The sequence below is a fragment of the Equus caballus genome, chromosome 26 (genome assembly GCF_041296265.1).
Source record: "Equus caballus isolate H_3958 breed thoroughbred chromosome 26, TB-T2T, whole genome shotgun sequence".
In the NCBI taxonomy this organism is placed as follows: Eukaryota; Metazoa; Chordata; class Mammalia; order Perissodactyla; family Equidae; genus Equus; species Equus caballus.
Genome location: NC_091709.1, coordinates 33,585,258 through 33,609,456, shown reverse-complemented (window position 1 = coordinate 33,609,456; position 24,199 = coordinate 33,585,258). Strand labels below are relative to the sequence as shown.

Genomic DNA, 24,199 nt, shown 5'->3' with positions numbered 1-24,199 from the left:
ATACATCCATTGGGAGTACAGCTGTTGGATAAATTTGTGAGATGTTTCTTCTATGATGAATTGACTCTTTAAGAAAGATCAGTTGCTATTCAAGAAGATCTGCGTGTATCCATACATATTTTTTCAAATGACTTGTAATAAATCACTTCCAACGCCATTCAGTCCATTTAAGCACAACAACAACAAAGATTAAAGCTAAAATATATTCAGATATAAAAAATTCTCCACACACTTCGGGTCTTGCTCTGACTGACTCCTTTAAGGTTCCAAACTCTTTCCCATGGTCAAATATTGGCAAAGTCAGTTCAGTCACCACACAAAATTGAAGACTTTGCTTCTCAGACATTCTCAGGACAGAAGCTCTGGAAATGTGCCTCCTGAGGAATTTAAAATAAAACTTTAAGAGAAAGAGCGGTTAAAGCTTAAACAGATTACCAGGAGGCTAAAAATTACCTTCCTTAGAGACCTACTTTAAACAAAGATCCAATCCCCATCTGTCTGAAATGTTTTAGGCTTTGTGCCACCTGAAGGCAGAAGGAGAGCATCAGTCAACATTCATTGAGTGCCCACTGCGTATACTGCTATGATCACTGCTGCAACCGCTACTGTACAAATCATTCTTACGCTCTTCAAAGCACTTTCATGTGCATTAAAGCAAAGCTCTCCTTCTTCACTTAATTGCTCACACACTATGGGTATGTTAATGGTGCTAATTTTGACACCAGCCATTATTCTGGGGGTGCTTAAGCAAGCAGCCAATTCGGCTTTCAAGAACCATTTTCTCACCAAAAATCCATACTCTTAATTGACAAGCCACAATCTAATTCCAAAACATTTTCCTCTTCTTCTAAACTTGATTTTGAGTATTGACAATGACTTTAGGAAGTATTGGGAGTAAATTAAAAAAACAATGACAAACGCCATGATGTTAACTCTCTGCTTTTCTAAGGGAAACCATGCCACAGAACGTAAGGTAAATGTGGAAGTTGAGAGAGGAGGGGTGCAAGGCAGGGAGGAAAAAGCTTTCATAGAAATAACATGAAGAGAGAAGTAAGGAGAATTGAGTTAAATTCTTGGCTCTGCCAGGAACTATTACCTTCACTCATACTTTCACATCCTAAATTTCTTCAATTCTAAAATAAGTTGACTGAACTGTATGGTTCCTCAGATCACTTCTGGTTCTAAGATGCTACCTTTCTATATTTGCTATTTTTTTTTAATTTTTCTGTTTCCACCAAGAAGAACTTTAAAGCTTGCAAAAAGAAAGAACCAGGGTGTACTAGTTTCCTACAGAGTAAAAGAAATGTTAACAAAAATTCTTAGCATCCAAGGAGAAATTGAATACAGGAATCTTACCATCTTTTTATCTCTTCCTTTGCATTGATTAATGTAGGAATCCAGTACTGGGCAAGCTATGGCTACAAGCAGATGTTGGTACTCTTTAACCCTAACATAGTTAAAAGTTAAATGCAATTACTAGAAAATAGAGTATAATATCAGTAAAGTCCTTGCAAATTTTCCAAACCTAACTGAATTTTGTAAGACCTTTGAATTATTCAAAATTTATCTTGATAGTATCTTAGTAGGTGTATTAGTCAATATGCACTAATTACTACAAACAACATCTGCAAATTTTCAGTGGCTTATACAGTAAATGTGTATTTCTTGACTTTGTCATGGGCCAATGTAATTTGAAAGAAAGACTGCTTCATGCAGTCGTCCTGGGACCCAAGCTCTTTCTAATTGATTGTCCCACTGTTCCCAGTGACTTGAAATCCTTTCCTTCCTGAAGCATGTTTGGGGAAAGGGAGAGAGAGAATAGAAGATCACGTTGGGAGGATTTAAGAGATAGGACTGGAAATAGTCATACACTGCTTTTGCTCGAGTGGCTAGAAATCAGTCACAGCACCACTCTGAATTGCCAAGGAAACTGGGAAGTGTCTAGCTGCTCCTCTTTCAAGAATAGAAAATAGCACTGGTGATCCTCTAGCCAGGCTGTCAATATTAGACAACCAAAAGCCTAGAAAAAGCAGAATCTAAACAATAAAATTCCCTAACATGGGAAAAAGACTCATGAAAAACTTACCAGAAGTAGAGGTACGTCACAGAATTCCCAGCTCAACTTTTCCTTATTTAAAAAGAGTAGATAGTCTGGGCAAGAGTTAATCTCAAAATGTCAGTTCTCCCCTTTCCAATTATTTAGTCTTCAAAATAGAGAATTCAACTTTCATGCCCTTTGCCAGTCAATCTGTGGGTTGGGTTTCCCAACAGCCATAAAGTAGTACCCCTAAGACAATAATCCTTCTTGACATCTTCTTCAACCCTTTGGTGACCAGCATCCAAATGACCTTACTTACAGGCTCTCCATATCGGGATAAAATCACTATTGCTATTCTGCAATTACAAGAAGAGGGAAAACTGCATATGATGAAAGAGAAGTGGTGGCGGGGAAATGGCTGCCCTGAGGAAGACAGCAAAGAGGCCAGTGCTCTGGGAGTAGAAAATATTGGAGGCATCTTCATTGTTCTGGCTGCTGGACTGGTCCTTTCTGTATTTGTAGCCATTGGAGAATTCATATACAAATCACGGAAGAACAATGATATTGAACAGGTGAGTCATCTCTTTCTAGGACTGGATAGTTTTTTAGTTTGCATTATCTGTCTTAAGTTTGGGGTTTTTAAGGATGCTTGCCTTTCTTTTTATAACGGTCTATTGAATTAGATGCCCAGAAGAGCCATTTTTGAGTTACAGCAAAGAGCTATTGAATCCTTGCCAGGTGCTGCTGGCAATGCAGCCCATCATTTATTAATGAGAAGAAGGGAGCGCCTTATATACTAAATCCAATTAGCGCTATTTGGCATGATGGTGCAGAAATTCCAAACTCAGTTAATTTCTTGAACACTTATTTGCACTTGAAATAGAAACCTTCGACAGAGCAAGGAAGAAATAAATCCAAAATTGGAAAAGATATAAAAAGATCTTTCAGAGAAATGTTGTCATCACTAAAGTACTGAGCACATGTGCTAGTGCAAGACAATTTATATAAAGATATAAATGTAGTGTTTTGAAATTGGGCATTTAGCTCTATCAAAGAGTGATTTGTAAAAGGATAATTCACCAAGATTTTTGCCAGGAATCCGATAAACAATACAAAATGACAATAAAATATATTAAAGACTTTATTTTTCCAAATTGTGTTTAGGATTATAGGATGATTTCAACAGGCAATCATTTTTGCTTGTTACTTTTATTTTTGAAGGAAATCACACCAGGGCTTATACTCTTCTAAATAAGATGATTGGGATTTAAAATAATTCCCTCATAAGCATCTTAGAATAAACAACACAAAACTCATGACCATTGTAGCACATTAGGGCACCCATTCAATTTAAAGATAGTGTTAGAATTTCCAGACTATGAACTATTAATAACAGGACTATTTTAATGTGCAGTTGTCACTATCTATCTTGAAACTCTTAATAATTTTTGGACAAAGGGTTTCACACTTTCATTTTGCACTGGGCCCCACAAATTATGTAGCCAGTTCTAATTAATAATCTCCTTCTAGTCTTACTTCCTTTAGGTGGAAACTCTTTTTAAGTTCTCAGAGCTGGGAATGATTATTATAACCTGATTTCATCATGAAAATTTTCCCCAAATTACAAGACAGTTGTGAGAAAATTAAGCTCCCCTTTCCTAGACCTTGTTAGAGAAAACTACCTTTAACTAAAAGGGAGAATGGACTGATCTGCTTTGTTTTAACTTTCAATTTGCTCTTGAGGTGTCTTGTTTTATGCAACTAATTTGACAAATAAAGCTTGTATATGTGCTTTAATGTGCTTCTCATAATTGCCAGCTTCATTTGATTTAAATTGTCATTTCAACACTCATATTTTGCTTCTGATTTATTCATTTTTCTATATTTTTTTCTTATTTCTTTTGCATGCAAGGCTTTTTGTTTCTTTTATGGACTGCAGTGTAAGCAAACCCATCCAACCAACTCCACTTCTGGGACCACTTTATCTACGGATTTAGAATGTGGCAAATTAATTCGAGAGGAGAAAGGGATTCGGACACAGTCCTCAGTTCATACTGTGTAATCAGTTTTAAAAAGAAAAATGTTTCCAGTAGAAACTGTTTCTGCTAATTGGTGTTGTCAATGATATGTATCTGCTAAGCATAAATGGCCATAATTCCCTATCCCTTTAAGATAGGAAAACTCATGTATGTTGAATTCAATGCACCAGAAACGGATGTGCATTGTGTGTCAAAACAGGGGCATCTCAGGGGTGTATAGACTCCGAGAAATGTGTCTTTACAGGAATCTGTATGTCATCAAATGAATGGTTATCTTAGTTCTACCTTCATGCATTAAAAATAAGCAACTCTTTTCTCACGAAAAAGTAGATTCAGACTTTCAATAGTGCAAACCAATGAAAACAAAATGCTGACTGTGGAATTCTTTTCGTCTTTGTGAACTTTTTTCCTCCTCCTTCTTTTTCCCTGTCCCATGCGTTCTGCAGAGCCACACTCTCAAAACACCCAAAGCCCTAGCTTTTTCTTGTAACTCCATAACGGTGTCAATTTTTAATTCAAATTGATTCCACCACTTAAAATGTATTATTTACACAAAGACTCAAAGATGTCTTAGATTTTAAGGATTCAAAAACGTGATCCAGAAAATGAAACTTGAAACCTCTAGTGTCACAGATGAGGATGAGCCAAGTTGAACACCAGTCAGGAAGGCACAACACAGCCAAGAATGATCCCTGGGTAGAAATTCATTAACATCAAGTTCTCAACATTTACTTGTACAGCTTAACAATCTTCTGTAGGCTTAGATGGATAGTATGCTCAGAGTTTCAAAGGAACTGTGATATTTTTTCAAGCTATAGATTATTTCTTTCAAGCTCCAAGCAAAGTCCTAAGCTAAGAACTAATGCATAGCATCTTCTATTTTCACTCGCTCACACTCACTCTTTGCATTGATAAACATCTTTCCACGAGATGTTATTTCATTCCCTTCCCACTCACCCAGGATAGAGTGGTTGTTCTGGTAGCAATCTTTTCTGAGCGTTGCCACGTTCACACTCATTTCTCTGGATCCTTTGCCATTATCAATTCATTCCAAGTGTGCTGGGGAGAAGGGCAAGGAGGAGAAAATAAATAGAGGAGAGAATTTCCATACACATTAGTTACAGATCTCTATAGATTTATTTTCCACTTGGGTTCAAACTGCTGTAAATAATTCCCACTCTAACTCAGCTTGGTGACATAGAAAGCCAACTGCATACTTAATTGTTTGTGACGAAGGATGTCTGCTGTTCCTCTGGGTTTGTTTCCGCTTCACAGTCAGTAGGGGAATTGAAGATGCCTTTAATCTTCCCCCCGCACATGGGATCAGTTGGTCTTTGTTCTCCTTAATGGGATTACCTTTTGACATATGAAATGATCCCCCTAAACATATTTCTCAGAAGTAGAGAATCACCATCTGTGCAATCATGTAGCATTTTCCCTTCTTTTTGCTTAGCTTTAAATGGGTTCCAACTTTTGAATCACAAGTCTTTCCAATCAACTCTATATTTCTCCAGTAAAGTCTGTTCAGGAAATTTGACTCTTGCCCTAATTGTTTCTCAGTCTTGCTTTTTTCTTTAAATAAATGTACTTTTAAGAAAACATCTATAAATGACACTAATATTTATTTACTGTTATTGAAGTGAGAGCAACACACAGTTTGCCCTAGGTCAGAGTTCCCATTATCATAATCAACAGAATCAGATGTTGGGATAAATATTATATTATTCTTAGTTTCATATTTTATTGATTCTGTATATAGAAACCACAAATTACATAAATTTATATTTTCAAGGACTATTTAATAAACCAAAAATGCTACCAAAAAAGTTCAAGGGTGATTGATGAAGTATGGACTATCAGGGTTAACGATGGCAAAACTTACCTTTCTATAGAGACTGTCCTTTAAAAGTGTAATTCAGAGGTTTGGATAAAAAAATGACCCCTTACCAAAAGTAATTATCTGTGTACTACTTTAAACTATATACTACCTAATTCTGATATTTATATACTATTTTATGGTTTTCAAAGTGTTTTCACATTTGATCCTTTCAACAATTTTATTTCAGCTTTACTAACGGAGGAATACATATCAGAGTCAGTGACCTGGAGTCCTAGACTTCAGAATCAGAAGGGAATTTTCTAAATCAGACAAACTTGGGTTTGAGTTCTAGTACGGCCACATGCTGAATGACAGTAGACAAGTGACTGATTTTCTCACAGCCTTGGTTTCTTAATACGTAATACTGAGATATAATTTCTAGGTCATAAAGTTGTGCTGAAGGACTATTTTCAAAATGAGTTCCACTGGTAAGTGTTACTCAAATAAGATTTTTATGGTTAAGTAACCATGGAGTACTATGCTGAACATTCCTTTACTGCATGACATCTCAGTGTGTTTAACATGTTACCATGCATTGAGAATTCTCAAAAAGATGGAAGAGTAGCCAGCATTTCCCAAAATTATTACGTTGCAGAATATTTTTCCTCAAAGCATTTTAACAGACCAGTGTTCTACAGGTCATATTCCAGGGAGCGCTGATGTGATAGGGTATCTCATCCAGTGACGACATACAAAACATCTCGTACCATGCCTGACACATATTTGCCTTTCAATAAACAATGATATTTATTATTTAGGGTAATTTTTTAACTTCTCTGAGCTTCGATTTCCTCACTTGTAAAATGAAGGATAATGTATTGAATTTATATATCTGCTGTGAGAATTAAATGAAGTAATATAATGACATAGAAAATGAAATCATCCATAAAAGTCCTGTTAATAAACATTGGTTAACAGATGTTAGCTCCTTATAAAGAAATTAACTATTGCTTTCTGGTCACATGGGCAGTAAGTAAAATTTATCAAACATCTAAAAACATATCTAGTTTAGAAAACAGGTTTCCCAATTTAGAGGCTCAAACTATCTTGAAGACCACTTTTCCTCACACAAGCATTAAAAATCAGTGTCAAGGTCATTGCATCCAAGAGAAGGACCCAAATTGATAATACATGAGAATCTATAGGGGAAGTCATGAACTTCATCCCCAGAAACTCTAATTCAATTAGTCTAGAATGGAGGCAGGATGATAGTAGTTTTTTAGGGCACGCAGTTGATTCTAGTGAGTAGCAGTGCTCTAAAGCAAAATCTTACCTGTATAATTGGCACTTAATAAATCATTGCTATTTATTGATTGATTCTCAAGAGGTGGGACCGCTCATTCCAAGCAACATATACAGCACATATTTAGCATTCATTATTCAATAGACCCTTTCCAGGGAGAATTTGAGAAGAAACTGTGCATTATCTTTGAGATAGAAATTTTATTATATTCAATTGATAATCTTCGTATTTCATTGTAAAATGGTGCTAGGCTGACACAAAACAGTCAAGTAGATAATTCACTGCTCTCTGTGCCCTTTTTCTCTCTTAGGGAAACTCTACTCATCAGACACCCAGGTTCCTTACGCTCCTCTTTCTCTCTCAGGCATGCTCTCAGACAACCAGCTCTTGCCATTAAGGGAAATGACCGCTAAGACCCTAGTGACCCCACCAGGGGCCATTGCATTTTAAGTGAAATTTAGGAAAAAAGGCTTAAAAAGAAAGAAAAAATTTCAAACTCTCTCTTTTTACATCATTATTTCTCAGACTTCAGGGTACCTCAGAATCACCTGAGGAAATTATTTAAAATGCTTATGACAAGATCCTCCAGAGATCCTCTCACAGTAAGCATAGTCCGGGTATTGGCAATTTTAACAAAACCTGAAAATGAATGCTTAAAACTAGTTGTACACATTAGTTTTCATAAAAATTAGTTTAACTATAGCAGTTGATTCCAAAATGAGGTAATGTACCTAAGTTTCCACTAAAACTATCTTCAATAAAAGAGTTGATTTCTGTTAAAAAAAATTTCTTAACATGAGTTTTTTTCCCAACCATTCTAAATAGAGTTGTTTTACTTAAAAGTAGTTGGTAAGTAGGAGTTTTCTCTAAAGCTAGATTGAATACAGCAGATTTACCTCAAATTAGGTGGCAAGAGTGAGTTTTTGTTAACACTGGCAGGTTACCTGTGGATTACACTTTGAGAAATATTGTCTAAAGTTAGGAGGAGAATGAGGAGGTATGCAAAGATTGAACAAGTACACCAATGTCTGTGGATCACGTAATGTCTCATTTGTTTCCTAATAAGACTATATAGCCTAATGCAATAAGGGAAAAAATAAAGCTTATTTTATTTTAGACTAAAATTATACATTGAATTATTTTAGAGTTTTTCTAGCAAAATTGAAACTGCCTAAGGAATACAGGGTAGGGATCATGCCCTTGGGAAAATCAGCTGGATCATATGATTATAAACCTATCCAAGGAAAATTATTTCCAAATACCTCACTGCATTTGACTAGCATTGTATTATGTTCTCTATCAGCCATCTGTGGCAAAGCGGCAAAACAATAAATCTCAATTAGTTTCCAAATGTATGATCCTTATACTAGAAGGTCTATTTCTCCATAAGCAATTTGAAAGTAGCCTGAACAGCCTGGAAAATTGAAAGGAAAGCAAAGCATTCTCTCTTCTTGTACTATTTTCTGCACATCTAACTGGCATTATTAATTAACTCTTAGAGATAATGAAAAATTTCTGCCTGATGCTGCAGTTTTAACTTCCCTTTAGGAAACATCTCATTATGCTTCTCACAGTTATGGAATCTTATGTCCAGATGCACAAGCATATTAAAATCATTTTTGCTTGCAAAATCCTCTCTACAGGGATGGATGTCATAGAAAATTGGATTCTCCTTTAAATTTTCAAAGAAATTCTATTTACAAAGATAAGGGCATTCTTGTGATAGAAAACTAACTTTACAAACGTGTTGTGTGCTTCACACCCCACAGAATCTGAGCTTCACAGTTGTGAGTCCCAATACAGCTATTTGGCCAAACTGCACAGTGCTGTGTTTCTACGTCACAATGTCTACATCCGGATACACACAAAAATAATGAGTAAGACCTGAGTTGTGTAATGAAGTTACTGCATTTCTCCCATCAAAAAAATTTTAACTTAGCTTGACCATAATTTTCTTTCTGCCCAACTATTCAACTGGAGTATTCAGACTTCAAATATTCAGATTTTTCAACTTCGAAAAAGAATATTACCGTGATCCCTTAGTCTTTGCCAGCTATAAGAACTAAGAAACTACTGTCCCTGGATAACCCACCCTAACATGGTATTTATCTTTCCTCAGTGTCACCTGCCACATTATCAGATGCTTCCAAGTGTCCTCTGCTTTATTCCTTCTGTAGCCTGATCAACATATTTAGCAAGTGGTTTGGAGAAGTCTCTTTAATCAGGTTATGTCCGTAATTGTGCAAAGAAGCTTTCCTTTTCCTGGAAATCCAAACATTTATTAACTAACAGAGAGGCCAGAAAGCAATTAACATCCATTTAGAAATAACTTTTCCAATGTACAAGTTGGTACTGTCTTATAAACCAAACCAACTCTAAAAGATGTTTATGGTCTAATGGGAAGGTGACTTGGGAATCACAAGCCAAGAATGCAGGTCCCTGTGCTGCTGCTGAATGGGTATGTGTTTTTGGGTAAGTCATTGCACTTCCCTTGCTTCTCACAGTTATGAGGAAACTGAGGAATCCTCATCTGTGGAATGGGGGGGGGGGGGGTCTGTTTAATATTTTCTTCCAACCAGGGTATCTTTTAAGTCTAGTAGAAAGTGGGAAGGAAATAAAAGTATAGAAGCAGTGGGGGGGGGGAAAGGTTGGAGATTATATATATTTATAAAATATGTGTATATTTTATAAAATACATATTTTATATGTGTATATAAAATATGTGTATATTTTATAAATATATATATTTAATAAGATTGTGTGGTTGTCTTGAACATATTAAATTCTTATTGCAATAAACAGAATTACCTTGCCGTGCCTGTTCTGGATATAGAGAAAGCCAGCCATCATGGCATCAAAGAGTGAGAGGGTTCCCATCCAATCAATCATGAGCAAATCATCATAAACACAGGGAAGGTGACAGAAGTAGAACCATTCTTGACTTTGATAAGCCTACAGACTAGATTAAAAAGAAAAAAAGAAAAAGTACAAGGCATATACCTAAGAAGCTATTCAAAGCTATGGGACTGATTACATACTCAATTACAATTTCAGGAAGGGGAAGATCAATGAGGCTGGAGTGCACAGGGAACACTCTATTCTGTAGGCGGAACTTCAGTATTTCTGCTAAAGACAGACAAAGGGAAACAAAGGAAAAGATGATGTGCTTTTATTTTCCATTGCTTTTACCCTGACCCTTCCTCCACCATCAAGCATCAAGGTTTTTATATGTACTGCTTCCAAGCTAGCAATGAGTCAAACTCTTAGCTTCTGAGTTTTAAGTAGACTTTAAAAGTTTGTAGCAGACAAAAATCTTGAAAACCATGGCTTTCAATTTCAAACTCCAGGTATTTTGCTGAATAAGTTAGTTGTTTTAATTCAAAAAGTTTATCTCTAATTAGCAAGAGCCAAAACCCAGAAGACCAAGGTTGGGGAAACACGTATGATGATGTTTTTCTACCTCATTTTTCTACCCCTGATCAGTTTTGGGCCATCAGGAAAGAAAGAATTGGAGGAAAGTCATTAAAGCTTAGATGCTACCCAAATCCCTAAGAGGAGGTCTCATGACCATCCTTGAGCTAAGTCCTAACTCGGAGGGACAGGAAAATAGAAACCTCAGGAAAGTTCAGGAGGATCCTGAACAGAAAATGCTATCGTTGGGTTCACAGGGTATAGTATAGGAGATGGCAAGACTTGTAGAGAAATCTTACATCCAACTGTCCCCTGAATGGTAGAATAACAATGTGTAGGCAGTGAGCTTATTAACAGTTTCATAGAGTCCTACTCAACCCCAGAGCATTCAAGAGAAAGCATCCAAAAATCCAACCCGTGGCCCTTCCCAACCAAAAGTCTTGTGGAAGGGCCGAGAGAACTAGTGATCCAGAAGACTTGAGGTTAGAGTGAGGAAGACTCAATGTGTGGACCTGACATGGAGACCATGGTGGGACCACAGGCATCTCAGAGGACACAGCAGAGACAGAGAGCAGCATCCACTGTCTGGTAAGATATCACACCTCAATGGAATCCAAAAGGACAGAGGGTGGCCATGGACCAGCTGTTCCCATCATCACCCATGCCCAGGCCACCTGTAAACCTCTCCTAAGCCCAGATGCCCCAAGGAAAGAAGAGAAGGAGAAGGCCTGCATTAACTGAGCTATTAACCAAAAGAAAACTTAGTTTTAAACCAAAAGTGAGTCAGCTTGAATTGACAAGATCCACTAGCAGATGGAGACCTCTAACCTGAGGTGAGTTCTGTTATTATTTTTTTTAACGGCATCACATAGTTTTTTTTGCACACCTGAGTTTATAGCTTGAGAAAAATGTGTACCCACCATGTGTGGGTGCAAGCTGGTGTTGCCAAACCGGGTTTGTTTTAGCCCACCGCCCAGAAAGCCAAACACCAAGTCAATGAAGTTGCAGCAGAAAGAGTGTTTAATCACAAGGAAGCAAATCTTGCTTCCATGCAAGGAAGCGAGAACGTGAGTCTCAAATTCACCTCCCGGAGAATAGAGACTCAAGGATATTTATGGAATAGGGAGCAAGGGGGTCTGAAATGGCGAGAAAGGTAATTGGAGGTGAGGAGAGGTGAGGTAATTGGTGATCTGCACAAGCATAGTCAGACTTCATGCCTCTTCATAGGACCCAATCTGAGGGTGGAGTTTTTTAGCCTCTTGATGTCAAAAGGTCGCCAATTGGACATCTGCACCAGCCCAGTTGATGAATTGGCGGTCTCAACCAGCCTGAAGTGGACAAGGAGTTCTAATTCCTGAAAAACAGCTCACCCACCCATTACCATGGTGACCCAGGCTCCAGGGAGATGTTATCTATAGGAGCCTAGTGGGAGTCAGATAGCATATTGCCTAAACAGCACAGTTTACAATGGGTGAGTTAAACAGCTAAAAGCTATAATCAGTAATTGCAAAAAGGAAACAACCTTTAGTTCCTAGCTACTTAATCATCAATGGCTAACTCTCTGCCAGTTTGACTGGCATCCCAAGGACTCTACCTGCAGTGCACACATTACTGCTGATAACTAAAACCCTACATCACAGGGTCAGTTTACCTCGAGGCCAGGGCCATTGTCTGTATGAGGAGGGCCATGCAAAGAATTTCTTTGAAGTTTAGTGTTATGGCCCTAACTCAGCCTCTGAGTTGCTAGAAAGACCAGGTGCTCTTCTCCCTGAGGAACGGGAAAGCCAATCCCCATGGTATCATCTCAGGCCTTCAGCACAGAGGTCTTGTCATGTACACATGAGGCCAATATTCAGAGGAAGTGTATATGCTCTGAGCTTGGAAGAGGGGCTGAGGCAGGCTCAGATGATGTAGGGAAGCCAAAGAGAAGTCAGAGGGCCAGAGAAGAAAGTCACACTGGCCTCTGACATTAACTCCCGAGAGCAGAAAGGCATGTGGTTACTTTGGATTGGCCTGAAAACCAACATTTCTGTGAATTTTAAGCAAGAAGAGCTGCTCACCTCTGGATATGTGAGACCCACCCGAAGCTTATCCTCACTGCAGAAACAACTCTCTGCTCTGTGGTCATGAAGCTTGGCTGGACCACTTTGCATGCCCCTCTCCATACCTATCAGCCAGTTCTGCGCCCTTTCTGGAGCAGGCAAAAGTTTAAACTGCTGTTGAGCATCCTTCAGAGGCCATGGGAGACTCAAAGGACAGTGTCCAGCTGGCTTCTTGCTAGGCTTCTCCGATGACATTTCTCTGCTCTAGTGACAGCTTCCTCTGAGAGTCTGGGACAGAGATTGGGCACAATTTCCTTGTGTTCTTGGGTCCCCACACTTACAAGGCTGCCCTCACATTTATTTGCCTTATCCTATCCCATGGGAGTTTAATCCCAGAAGTGGCAAATGAAGGGCCCCTTTTCAGGTTTTCCTCAGCACCCAGGCTCTCCCATCACCTGATTGGATGTTTCTCCTTGAAAGCAGATACAGAAGAGTCCTATCTTCACCTCCATCCCCAGTCCTATATGCTGGATCCTGAAGGCTCTAGGGCACACTTTTACAATTCAAAGTGCCTTCTTTTTTCTTCTTTCAAACACCTGGCTATTGTAATTAATAGCTTCAAAGACAGCAACAGCTTCTGTAGATCCACAAAAATCTATTTAAGAACTCAAAGCTGAAAATTTAACTTTTTTTCTTTCTATGTCATCTCTACCCTGAGGGCAATGCATATAAAAGATTTGCTGTAACTTTAAAAGTGGGAAAAAAAAAAAAAGGTGAGATTCAGAAGAATTGGAAAAAGCACATGGATTGATATCAAAATGTTACATCACCTCAGTGTTAACCTCACTTTTCAAAGTTTTCCATGAAATTATCCCTCCTGTTAGAGGAGAATGAACTTACACATCCCTATACCCCAAGAGCTTGGGGGTACAGCCCTGGGTAGCCACCCCAGGTGAAAATTTCTTTGAGAATTGGGGTGGGTGAAATGAATGAACGGGGTCAACTGTGTGGTGATAAATGGTACCCAGACTCTTGGTCGTAATCATTTTGCAGTGTATACAGATGTTAAATTATAATGTTGTACACTTGAAACTTATGTAATGTTATATTCCAATTTTACCTTAATCTAAAAATTTTTAATTAAAAAATAAATTAATTAAAATAAAAAATTCTTTAAAATTTCTAAATAAACACATTATATATATGTGTGTGTGTATATATCTCTCTCTCTCTAGAAGACCTCTCTAGAGAGAGAGAGATGTATATCATGCTATTCCACAATATACTTACATTTATTTTAATGGAAGAAAATTTTTCTAAATGAAATCTTCAAATAAAGATGAACCCAAGAAAGATGATCCTTGTGTATCCCCTATCATCGAGTAACTCTGTGCCCCCCAGAGGTATATTTTTATGGTTCGAAGGAGCTCAGATAGGAAAACAGGGAATTCTAGAGTTTGCATTCATGCAAAGAATTAGAAGCTTAAATCTAGGATCTGAGAAGAAAAAGATGTTGGCACCAGTCCGCAGGTGTGGGAGCAAAGATGAAACAGAGAAGATAGGTAAAAGGACACAGAGATGGTGAAAACATGGCATTAAAAGGAGCTGGGAAAAATGACTAAGTGGAGTTTCCCTGGCTGCAGCCAAAGGGAAGACAGAGCTGTAGGGAGAGGTCACCTACCGCGAGTCAGTCTAAAGCAGTGAAGATGCAGAGAAATGGGCTGAGCAAGGAGTGGTTTCTGGGTCACAGATGAGGATAAGGGTGGGTGAGCACACTTTGAAGTTTTAGTTCAGTATCTAGATTTCCTCCACCCTATGATTTTTTGGCACAGACTCAGGAGACAAGAATCGGCTTCCTAATTAGCTCTCAGGCAAATTCATCATAACCACTATTCTGGAAGCTAATATGGTAGCTGACTCTCAACCTCTTGGATTCATTTTTCAAAAATTCCAAGGATGGTTGCATGAAAGGTGACCCAGGGATTCTGAATGAACCCAGAAAACTGATAAAAATGGAATAAATGATACCCATATCCTGTGTTCTGGAACACAAGAGCTTCACACAAAGATGGTGCACACACAGACACTCTAAGAGGCTCCCTCCCCCTTCTTTCACGTAATTAGTGGGGGGCCCGCTGAAACCTGATCTCTGCTCTTACATCATCAATTATCCTGTGAAGAGGTAATACTCGTGCAGATAGGTGACTAGACTTCCTAATGTCATAAGGTAGCAAATGTATGAATGGGACTCCTTTGTCCTTATTCCTTAAAAGTTTCCTGACTCTAGGCCCAAAACCTTTTGAACATTCTAGATTTGCTTCCACATCAGACCTCAGTGTTTCAAAATGTTAAGGATGTGGATACTTAGCCCTTCCTGTTAAAGAAAAAAAAAATTCCTTGGGACACTGCCTCCACAGAACTATGGTAGTAATTTGGCCAAATGAAGAAAATAGTAATAATAATCCCATTATTTCTCAATAAACTATTCCTTGATATTCTATATTTTACTCAAAATGGCCTTTACAAAAAGACTTCGAGGCATAGCTTGCCTTCAAGTTAAGCAGGTCTACACATAAAATGAAAGATTTTTACGTCTACATAATGAAAATAATATTCTCTATATCCTTCTTCCACGTGTAATGTGAAAATTTACTGGACAATTCCACAGAATACTTCAAGTGTCTTTAAACAAGGAGCTAATAAATCAAAGAGAGAAAACTAAACAAATGTAAGATTTGTACTATATTCTTGGCTAGGCTGGAGCTTCTAAAAAGTAATTTGTCAGAAAAACCCTTCAAGGTTTGCATCCAGAGTAGTTCTCCTAAACATATCAATAAATGAAAGCACTGAATGCGTAAATGTTAAATAGACAAGGAGAAATCAATCTGATATTCACCAATCTGATGCCGTTTGCAACCTGTGTGAAAGCAATTCCTAGTCAGCCTTGCCCGGGTTCTTTCAATATTGCCAACACAAATCAAATTCCAGCACAGAGCTTTTCCTACAACTTACAAAAAAAATCATTTTCCACCCCTAGACTATTTTTTTCTGATGCAGTTTATTTTAGGTCCAGAACAAGAAGAGCTTGATTACTCCTGCCACCCCTTCCAGGGCAATATTTGCAACACAAAGATGAAGGTGTCAGGAGAGAAGAATCATTTATGTTCAGGTTCACACTAGTACCAAGAAATCAAATATTTGGGGTTAATCCAAAGCAGGTGCCTTGCAGCCAGAAATTATAAAAAGAAACAAGCCAGAGAGGAAGAAAGAGGAAGGCAGGAAAGAAGGGGGCTCGAGAAAGACACACCACCTGCACCAAAGTGGAAAAGAATGACTTTCTGCAGAATAAACAAGCAAATCCTTCTCATTCTAAATCCAGGAGAGTTACAGTTCTAGTTGAAGTTTCAGCTGCAGTTTCTAACAGAGTAACTTCCGTCTCTCAGTTTCCCTTTTTTCTGTAAGAGAAGTCACACACACACACATCCACCACTTTCTCCTTCGTAGTGTCAGGAACAGCCTAAAAGGCACCGACATAGCTTATCACTCTAAATCCATTTATAAGTGAATTTTCCTATCAAATTTATCATCACAGGGATTCACTGTAAATAGGTTCATAACATGGACATGATAATGTTTTTAAAAGACAGGAAACGGCAGTTAGTTCTCGTTTTCTTCTTGTGTTCGAGCGCCTATCCTTTATGGACAAGACACGAGCTGTCATAAAGCTTATTACTACACAAACACTAAACATGCTATGGGCTGGGTAAAACAAATAATAACAGGCCTTGAAAATTCTATGCTTTAAACATGCATAGAACCTACTTTAAAACACTGGTATAAACAATTCAAAGAGATTGGTGTGTAGAAAAGCATATGATGAATAAAACTAAAGAAGTATCAATTTTTCACTGTTCCTCCCTTCTATCAAAAAGAAAAAATATGTATCAGTGAGTGCCATAGACTTAAATATTTTCAGTGATGTAGAAAATTTTATTTTCAAGAAATACTGTACTTACCAAGTGCCAGTATTGTGCTAAGTGTCTTGCATATATCAGCTCAATGATTCTCATAATAGCTCTATGAAAAGGATTCTACTATTGTTTCCATTTGACAGTTAAGGCAACTGAGTCAAAGAGCAAACAAACACCTTGCCCAGTGTAACCCAACTACTAAGGAGCATAGCTGAAATTTAAACTCCAGCATTCTCACACTAGGGGCCAACTCACAACTGTAATTCACGGTCATATATGTAGACCCATTAAAAGTGTACTCCATCCACCAGAGAAAAATGAGAAGACCTAGGACCCAAGTCACCAGGGGAATTTCCAGTCTGCCAAGCACTGGAGGATACTGCTGGGGTATCCTACCCCTAAATTCTCTGCCTCTCGAGCAAGGTAGCTAGGTGGACATTGTTATGTCTGCTACTTTCTGGCTAAATTAGAGTTTAGGATTTTAAAACTTCATGCTTAAGCATAATTTTTCTATGGCTCTGTGAACATGAGGGAGTTCTTAATAAAGATCAGAAGTGGAAGCTTTGGAAAACTACTATAGTTTTGATCCTAATTCAGAAGCTCAATTTTTATATGTTGTATGTATTTTTAATTCTGAGAATAGATGCAAATAGATGAACGAACATGAGGCCCTCCTAGGTCACTCTGGGCTGTGAGATGACCTTCACAGTTTCATTCCTGTGGATACGAGAGTGTGTGGTTCACTAGAGGTCATGGCTGGCAGGGGCGTTTAAAGGTTGTCTTTCCTTGTGACTATCGCAAAAACCTGGACACAGAAAGCTCAGCCCCAATATCTTGCCATTTTCTTCTTGACAGTTGTAGACAAAGTGAGAATCAAAAAGAAATCATAATTTGTGACCAAAGCAGAGTAACCAGACCACTGATAAAACTATATTTAGATTCACCCTCACACTGGCAGCGAGAAATAAATATTTGGGGTTAATCGAAAGAATAAAGATGGTTGTTGTATCTCAAGGCAATATAAAATTTGGAGGGGGATTTCCATTTTTAAAGAAAAACTGAACTGAAACATATTGTCAAGATAAAAATCTATGACTGGCCCTCTCCCCAAAATAGGAAAGGGGCGGGGATTTCATCAAGTCCCTTCCTGGTTGGGTCTCCTACCTGAGCAGCACTTGGAGACTCACTTTGGATGTTTTAGTGCAAAATAAATTGAAATGTCTAAAGTCAAATGTTTGAGAATTCAAATAAAACAGAAAGATTGGACTTTCTTAACATATATTTTATGGGAAGAGGATCCACAAAAAGCTGTTTATAGTGACTTAATAAAAAAAGTATTAACTGAGGTGTGGGAGGTTCGAATGAAAGCAATTGAGTTTGGGGAGTCAGATGGACTGAGTTCCAATGAAAGCTTTTCCCCTTATGAACCATATTTCTTGGGCACGTTACTTAATATCTCCAATAGTAAATTTCACCATCTATATAATGGGCATAGTAACTCCTTCCTTATAAGGTTGTTGTGAGGCTTATGTGTAATAGCATACGTAAAATCCTTGGCTCTTTCCTTCTCTCTCTCCTTTCCTTCCATTTTAATGATCTTCCTAAATCCAGAAATGTTCTGTGCAAAAAAACCTCCTCCCGTTGAAATAAATTTTTGCATATAGGTTGCAAAACTCCAATACAACACTATCTACTACAATGATACTATAAAATATTCATTTCATCTTAGTAGCAACACATAAACTTCACATCACATAATGTTACAAAAATCATTATGTTTCATTTGTGACATGCTAACTATAATATTTTTGGAAGTATAATTCATAAAAATATTTCTGAATTTTTTTCTTTGTATGACATGACGACCCTTTCAATTCACTGAAGCCACAACTTAACTATTTGAAAGAAAATTAACATGCATATTCTGAACTTTCATTTTTTAGTACCATAGAAAAATGAAAATGAAATTCAAAACCTATAAACATTTCTGCATAAAAGAGACAAAAAGTCATATGCAAACAACTGGTTTTTTTAGAGATGTTTGTCTGGTAGGCCAATAATTTACCTCCAGGTAAATTTACCTCTAGGATCTAAATTTCTATGTCTGCTTTTCAAATCAAGGAGAAAAATTAAAAATATTGCTTATTTAAACCACATCAACTTTTTTGTGGAACAAAATGGAGTGTAAATTTTTAGAAATACATGTTGCACATTGATATGCAAGGACCACACAAGACATTTCATACTTTGACACATAATACATCAATTTCTTGCTATCAGGCGCTCACAACGTAGAGAAATCATCTGGCGGCGTGTTGTCACTTGACTTTCAACCATATTGATTTTGTCACTTAATGGTAAAGGAGTGCAGCTTGCACTTCCATGCACTTTACCAAAGACTTTGGGTTTTTAGAGGATATTTCAAGAGTAATCTCATCAAAAACAATACTACTTTATAGAAATCTCGATAAGCAGGAATTTATCATTCAAAGATCTTATCTCCGCTGGAAGAAATGACAGCAAATTATGTTTTATTATGCCATTTATATACTGTGCATGTGAATAGATATAGTGTAATTGTAATAGATATATATACATATATACGCCATCTGCATATGCATAACTTTATAATCATAATTCCATTTTCTTTTCGTATTATGCCATCATCTTTGCTGTGCAGTTTTGTACCACATTATTTTCATTTCAACCACAGCTGCATCATTGCTGCTGCCAGATCTCTGTTTTTTGGAGAAAATATACAATTTAAAATTGTTTTTTTTCTTTTTTTTTATCAGAAAGGAAAGTCATCAAGAATTAGATTTTATTTTAGGAACAAAGTAAGGTTTCATGGGAGAAAAAAACAAAGCCTTGGTGTAGAGAAGGTTTGTTCATTTTCTATAGCATTACTGAAGTGTCCGTATGCCTTGATAAACCTATCAATGTTTGGATCATCTCAATGGGGGAAATGACTTAACTTAACTCTATTTTGGTGTCTCAGCAAAGGTAAGTTGTCTCTTTTGAGAGCCTAATTGGGTAGTTTTATACTAATGCATTTGTGAATAAAACCCCAAAGTTTGCCCAGCTAACTTGCTGCCTCAGTTTCCCCAAGCAGAAAAGGTGGGAGGCCAGTGGGTGGAGGAGGAGGTATGGGAACTGGCCGGGAATTGACTTTGTGGCATAGTTGCCTTAGATCAATATCCTGTATTCATAAAATCTAGGTAAGAGACAGATCAATGGAGGACGGAGACAATTTGGTTAAACTGATGCTCTATTATTTCATGTTCTCTAGTGTCTCTCTTTCAATGCCATCATGGAAGAACTGGGAATCTCACTCAAAAATCAGAAAAAGTTAAAGAAAAAGTCAAGAACTAAGGGGAAATCTTCCTTTACAAGTATCCTTACTTGTCATCAGAGACAAACTCAGAGAAAAGAGACTGTGGCGTGATCTAAGAAAACAGCTGTAGGAAGGTTTCAGGAGGAAAAAGAAGATGCTCGCTGCAGGTTTTTGGAGAAAGAAATTCTGACAAGTGTGTGATGTGTTTCCATATATCTATAAACATAACTCTGATTATGTATATAGATATAGGAAATACAAAAGTTCGAAAAGCTCACATAGACGGATATTACTTGGGAAGTGGCACCAGTTCTTTTGAAATGAATTTCTATGCTCACTTATTTTGCCTTTTCTCTTTCATCCCAATAAATTGCTGTGTGTGCTTTCTAACTAATAATAAAAGAACAGGGTTTTTTTCCAGAACAAGTTTGAGTGTCGGTTTCTTCCCCATTACTTGCTCCCATTCACGATGTTTGTTTGACTAACGTCATCTGCTGTCAAGTTTGTCATTTTGATAATCCTCTTATGTTCAGACAGACAGACAGATAGCTCACACAGTCACTTCTGTCTGAGTTAAAAACAAATTACTTTTAATTTATACCAAATGCATAGTTGTTTTAGTAAAATGAAACCAATCATCTTTGTATTTTAAAACCTAATTTCACAAATAGTTTAAATGGTACTTGGAACATCAGTGAGTATAAAATAAAAGAATACAGAAATTCACTCAAAAAATACAAAGTGTCCACCACATTCTGGGCACCATTTTAAGACCCGGGGATACCACGGTAAGGAAGACAGATATGGTCCCTGCCCTCACATAGTTTATAGCAAAATGAAAGAGAAAAACATTCTACTACTCAAAGCAGAATTAGCACTTTCTCATGGATGTCAGAGCAAAAGGAACATGCAGAAGTATTTAACCTGGGACTGAGAGAAGGAAGTCTTCCTGGAGGAAAGTACAGCTAAGTTAAGATCCAAAGATGGTGTCTTAATCAGGTGCTGGGAGGGACATAAGAGAGAAAAGGCAAGCATTCCGGACTGAGGAAGCAGCATATTCAAAGGCACTGGAAACAGAGAGTATGGCCAGAATGATAGAGGAAAAAGGAGTTTGGTGTGGCTAACATGCAAAGGAGGCAATGGGCCTGACAGGGAACAATCGCTCTGGCTGAGAGTAGAGAAAGAATTGAAGGAAAGAAGACTGACAGGAAGAAGAGAGAGAGGTTGCCTAGGAGATTCTGTCGGTACCCAGAGGAAAGACAGTGTAGCCTGGGCCAGAGCAGTGGCAGAGAGACCACTGGATGGAGGAGGTAACTTGGAGGCACAACTCATAGGGCCAGAGATTCAGAAAGCAGTCTTTAGGGAAGAGTAGGGTCAAGGAAAATTCCAGAATTCAGGAAGGGGATGGGGGGTGGGGAAAGGAGGCTTAACTGGGGAGTTGAGGTATTCATTGTAGTGAGAAACAATGGGAAAGGAGCAGGCATTGGATCAATATTTCATATAGTTAAATCACATTGGTTTCTGGAGGATTATTCTGTAACTGAAAGAAACTTTTAATCTGGTCTCTGTAGAGTTTAAGTACAAAAACATTTCCAGACATGAAAAGAAAAAAAATCATCTTTAAAATAGTGATAACAGATATTGGACAAATGTTTTTCTGTGATTGTAATTAACACTCAGATTTTGGATCAATCAGAATTTTATTAACAATACATAAAAGACAATGTAGTTCATAAAAAACGCATTAAGATGCTTACATCAAAAAATTAGAGATAGAAATATGGTGAATCCAACTAGCTGAAGATGGACTAGAATGATACTATATTAGAGGGGAAATATGAAGTTTATTCAGTTCACCACAAATTATATACCAAAGGCATTCTATTTTATATTTTCTAAAATGTAACAGGATGATATTTTTCCTCTCATTTCAGAAAATACTACTGTATCTTTTCACATAATGTTACAATAATTTGTGGGAAAAGAAGTATATTAACTTCTAATATCAAAAATATATTGTGTGAATCAGATTTATAGATATTTTAAAGCCCACTAACCACTTCCTTCTTCACTTATCAATAACCAAATTTTCATTCAAGGCATATAATACTTGCTATGAGTAACTTTGTTAAAAAAAATATATTGAACTGGGAAAAATTGCAGAACAGGACTCTTTTACATCAACTACTAAATGCAGTACATAATCACCTCCTCGCCTCCCAGTATTTTCATTCTGAAAGCACGTTTGGTGTGCGAGCATGTGCATATGTTTGTGTGCGTGTTAGGGTGAAAACAGAGTAAGCTGATAAGTTCAGAAGAGAGAAAAAGAAGAAATTGCAGAATCTCTGGAAACTAGTCCAGAAAAATCCCTGAGAACAACCATTAATTTTTGAGATTTTCATCCCTTTCACTAAAGAACAGTGACTCATACCCAGTTATGTAGAAATCAATGGCAAAGTTAATTAAAAACCAGATCTAACATTTCTTCCTTCAGCAATTTCTTGATGCTAATAGAAAAAGATTGCTCAGGTGAAATATTCAAGAAGAGAGAGAGGTCAATGTTGGTTGAAAGACAATGTTCACTGTTAAGATTTATTTTCCTGTCAGGTTTCAAATCTGGGCTTTTCTTGCCTTTGGGGTACAGAAAAGTGAAGAAATACAATTCACTACTTGCATTGACCCCATGGGGTTGCTGATACGTCTGGGGCCCAGACTTTTCAATTCTTAACCTAGAAGAAGCTGGAGAGAGACAGAAATAAGGAGTGGATTAAAGAAAAGTAGATGAAGATAAAATATATTTGACCAGCATATTTTTTTGTCCATCTCAGCAGTTATTGCTTTAATTTAACTCTTTGCCTGACCTGAAAGAACTAGGTGGGTTCTTAATCAAGAAGCTCCTGTGACTGTTATTTCAAAGGAGGTTCCTTTGAGTGTCTATTCTGGGAAAGGTGTTTCTAGGAGCTATCTATGCAGTGTGATTTTTAAGGAGACATAAAGTCTACCAGTCCCAAAGTACATGGCCCACCAGATTCTCTCCAACATCAGTGGGGCCAATGCATTGGGCAACAAACTGGAGCCTTGTCTGAAAGAGGCCCAACTTACAATCTGCTTGTTAAAGTCACTGATTAGTTGACTCCTCCAGCTTAATGAGAGGAGGACAAGCATTAACTGATCAAGGAGGCCCAAAGGAGTGTCGCAAGTGTACAGGGATAGGGCAAGCAAGCACTCCACCTGAGGAAATGGAGAGCTTGGAGAAGGGGCCTACTGGGATGGAGAAGAGGTAATAAGAGGCAAAAACTGGGGCTTCAAAGGCACACTCTATTCTCAATTTTGTTCAGATTTAGCTCTGCAGATGAAGAGAAACTTCTTCCAGTTACATGTCTTAAAAAAATGACCATGAGGAGGAAAAAATTAGGACAAAATAGGCATCATAAATTCACTAGAGTGGAGACATATACCATAGTTATGAGTAGTATCTCAAAGTCCCATAAGTCTTGGGAGTGAAATGATCCTGAAACAGTGGAGTTTAGAATCCAGAAACACCTATGCTGGCTTTGCAGGTGAGTGTCCTCATAGTATGTCACAGGTGCACCAGAGAGACTAAAGCTTTGCCCCCAAAATGCTCAATTAGAGTTTTTACACAGCCCAGTCAGTTAGCTGAGACTCCAAAACGGATTTGCAGGCATGTATTGTCTGGTTGGTTTGTGTATTTAATCCATATCCTTCTTCCTTCCTTTTCCTCCTCATTTCCCAGCCCTTTTTCTTCGTTGGTAGAGTATCCAGACCTCCTAGTTTTCCCTGAACGGTTCTGCATTAAGCTTGAAATTGCGAAGTCCTATAGGTCTCCTGCACCTCACAAGAGTGACCCAATTTAGACAATGAGTCATAGGATATTTTACTCATTGGTCCTCAAGCTTCCCCTTCTTGGCAGCCATACAGTTCTACTAAGAAAGCTGAAACCTCTACTGATAATAAAAAAAGATGCCTCATCCGAAGGAGCCAACGGAAGGCAAGGGACCCCTACCCCCCATCAAAGTAATCCAGGATGACCTGGAAGGAGTCAGGTTGACTGTGACACTTCATTTTGACCTTATGAGAAAAATTATACATATGTATATATAGATATATAGAGAGATGAAAAGATAGATGATAGACGATATAGACAGATAGCTAGCTAGCTAGCTAGATAGATAGATAGATAGATGGATGGATAGATAGAGATGGATAGATAGATAAATAGAG

At 37.7% G+C, this 24,199-nt stretch overlaps 1 protein-coding gene across 17 annotated transcripts in view; it reads left to right on the top strand.

Moving 5' to 3' along the window:
* GRIK1 (glutamate ionotropic receptor kainate type subunit 1) overlaps window positions 1-20,383 on the top strand; it is a 357,358-nt gene extending 336,975 nt beyond the window's left edge. For 5 of the 17 annotated variants that reach the window (XR_011433068.1, XM_070252692.1, XM_070252690.1 and 2 more), the window contains 2 exons: window positions 2,360-2,610; window positions 3,951-5,686. Coding sequence is in view for 12 of the 17 variants with exons in the window: in XM_070252692.1 (XP_070108793.1) it covers window positions 2,360-2,610; window positions 3,951-4,100 (401 nt within the window). In the remaining 5 variants the exon portion in view is untranslated. Of the gene's footprint in view, window positions 1-2,359; window positions 2,611-3,950; window positions 5,687-19,418; window positions 19,627-19,912 lie in introns of those variants that run through there. The other 12 variants (XM_070252689.1, XM_023629995.2, XM_070252686.1 and 9 more) reach the window with 9 other exon arrangements.
* Window positions 20,384-24,199: the final 3,816 nt, after the last annotated feature.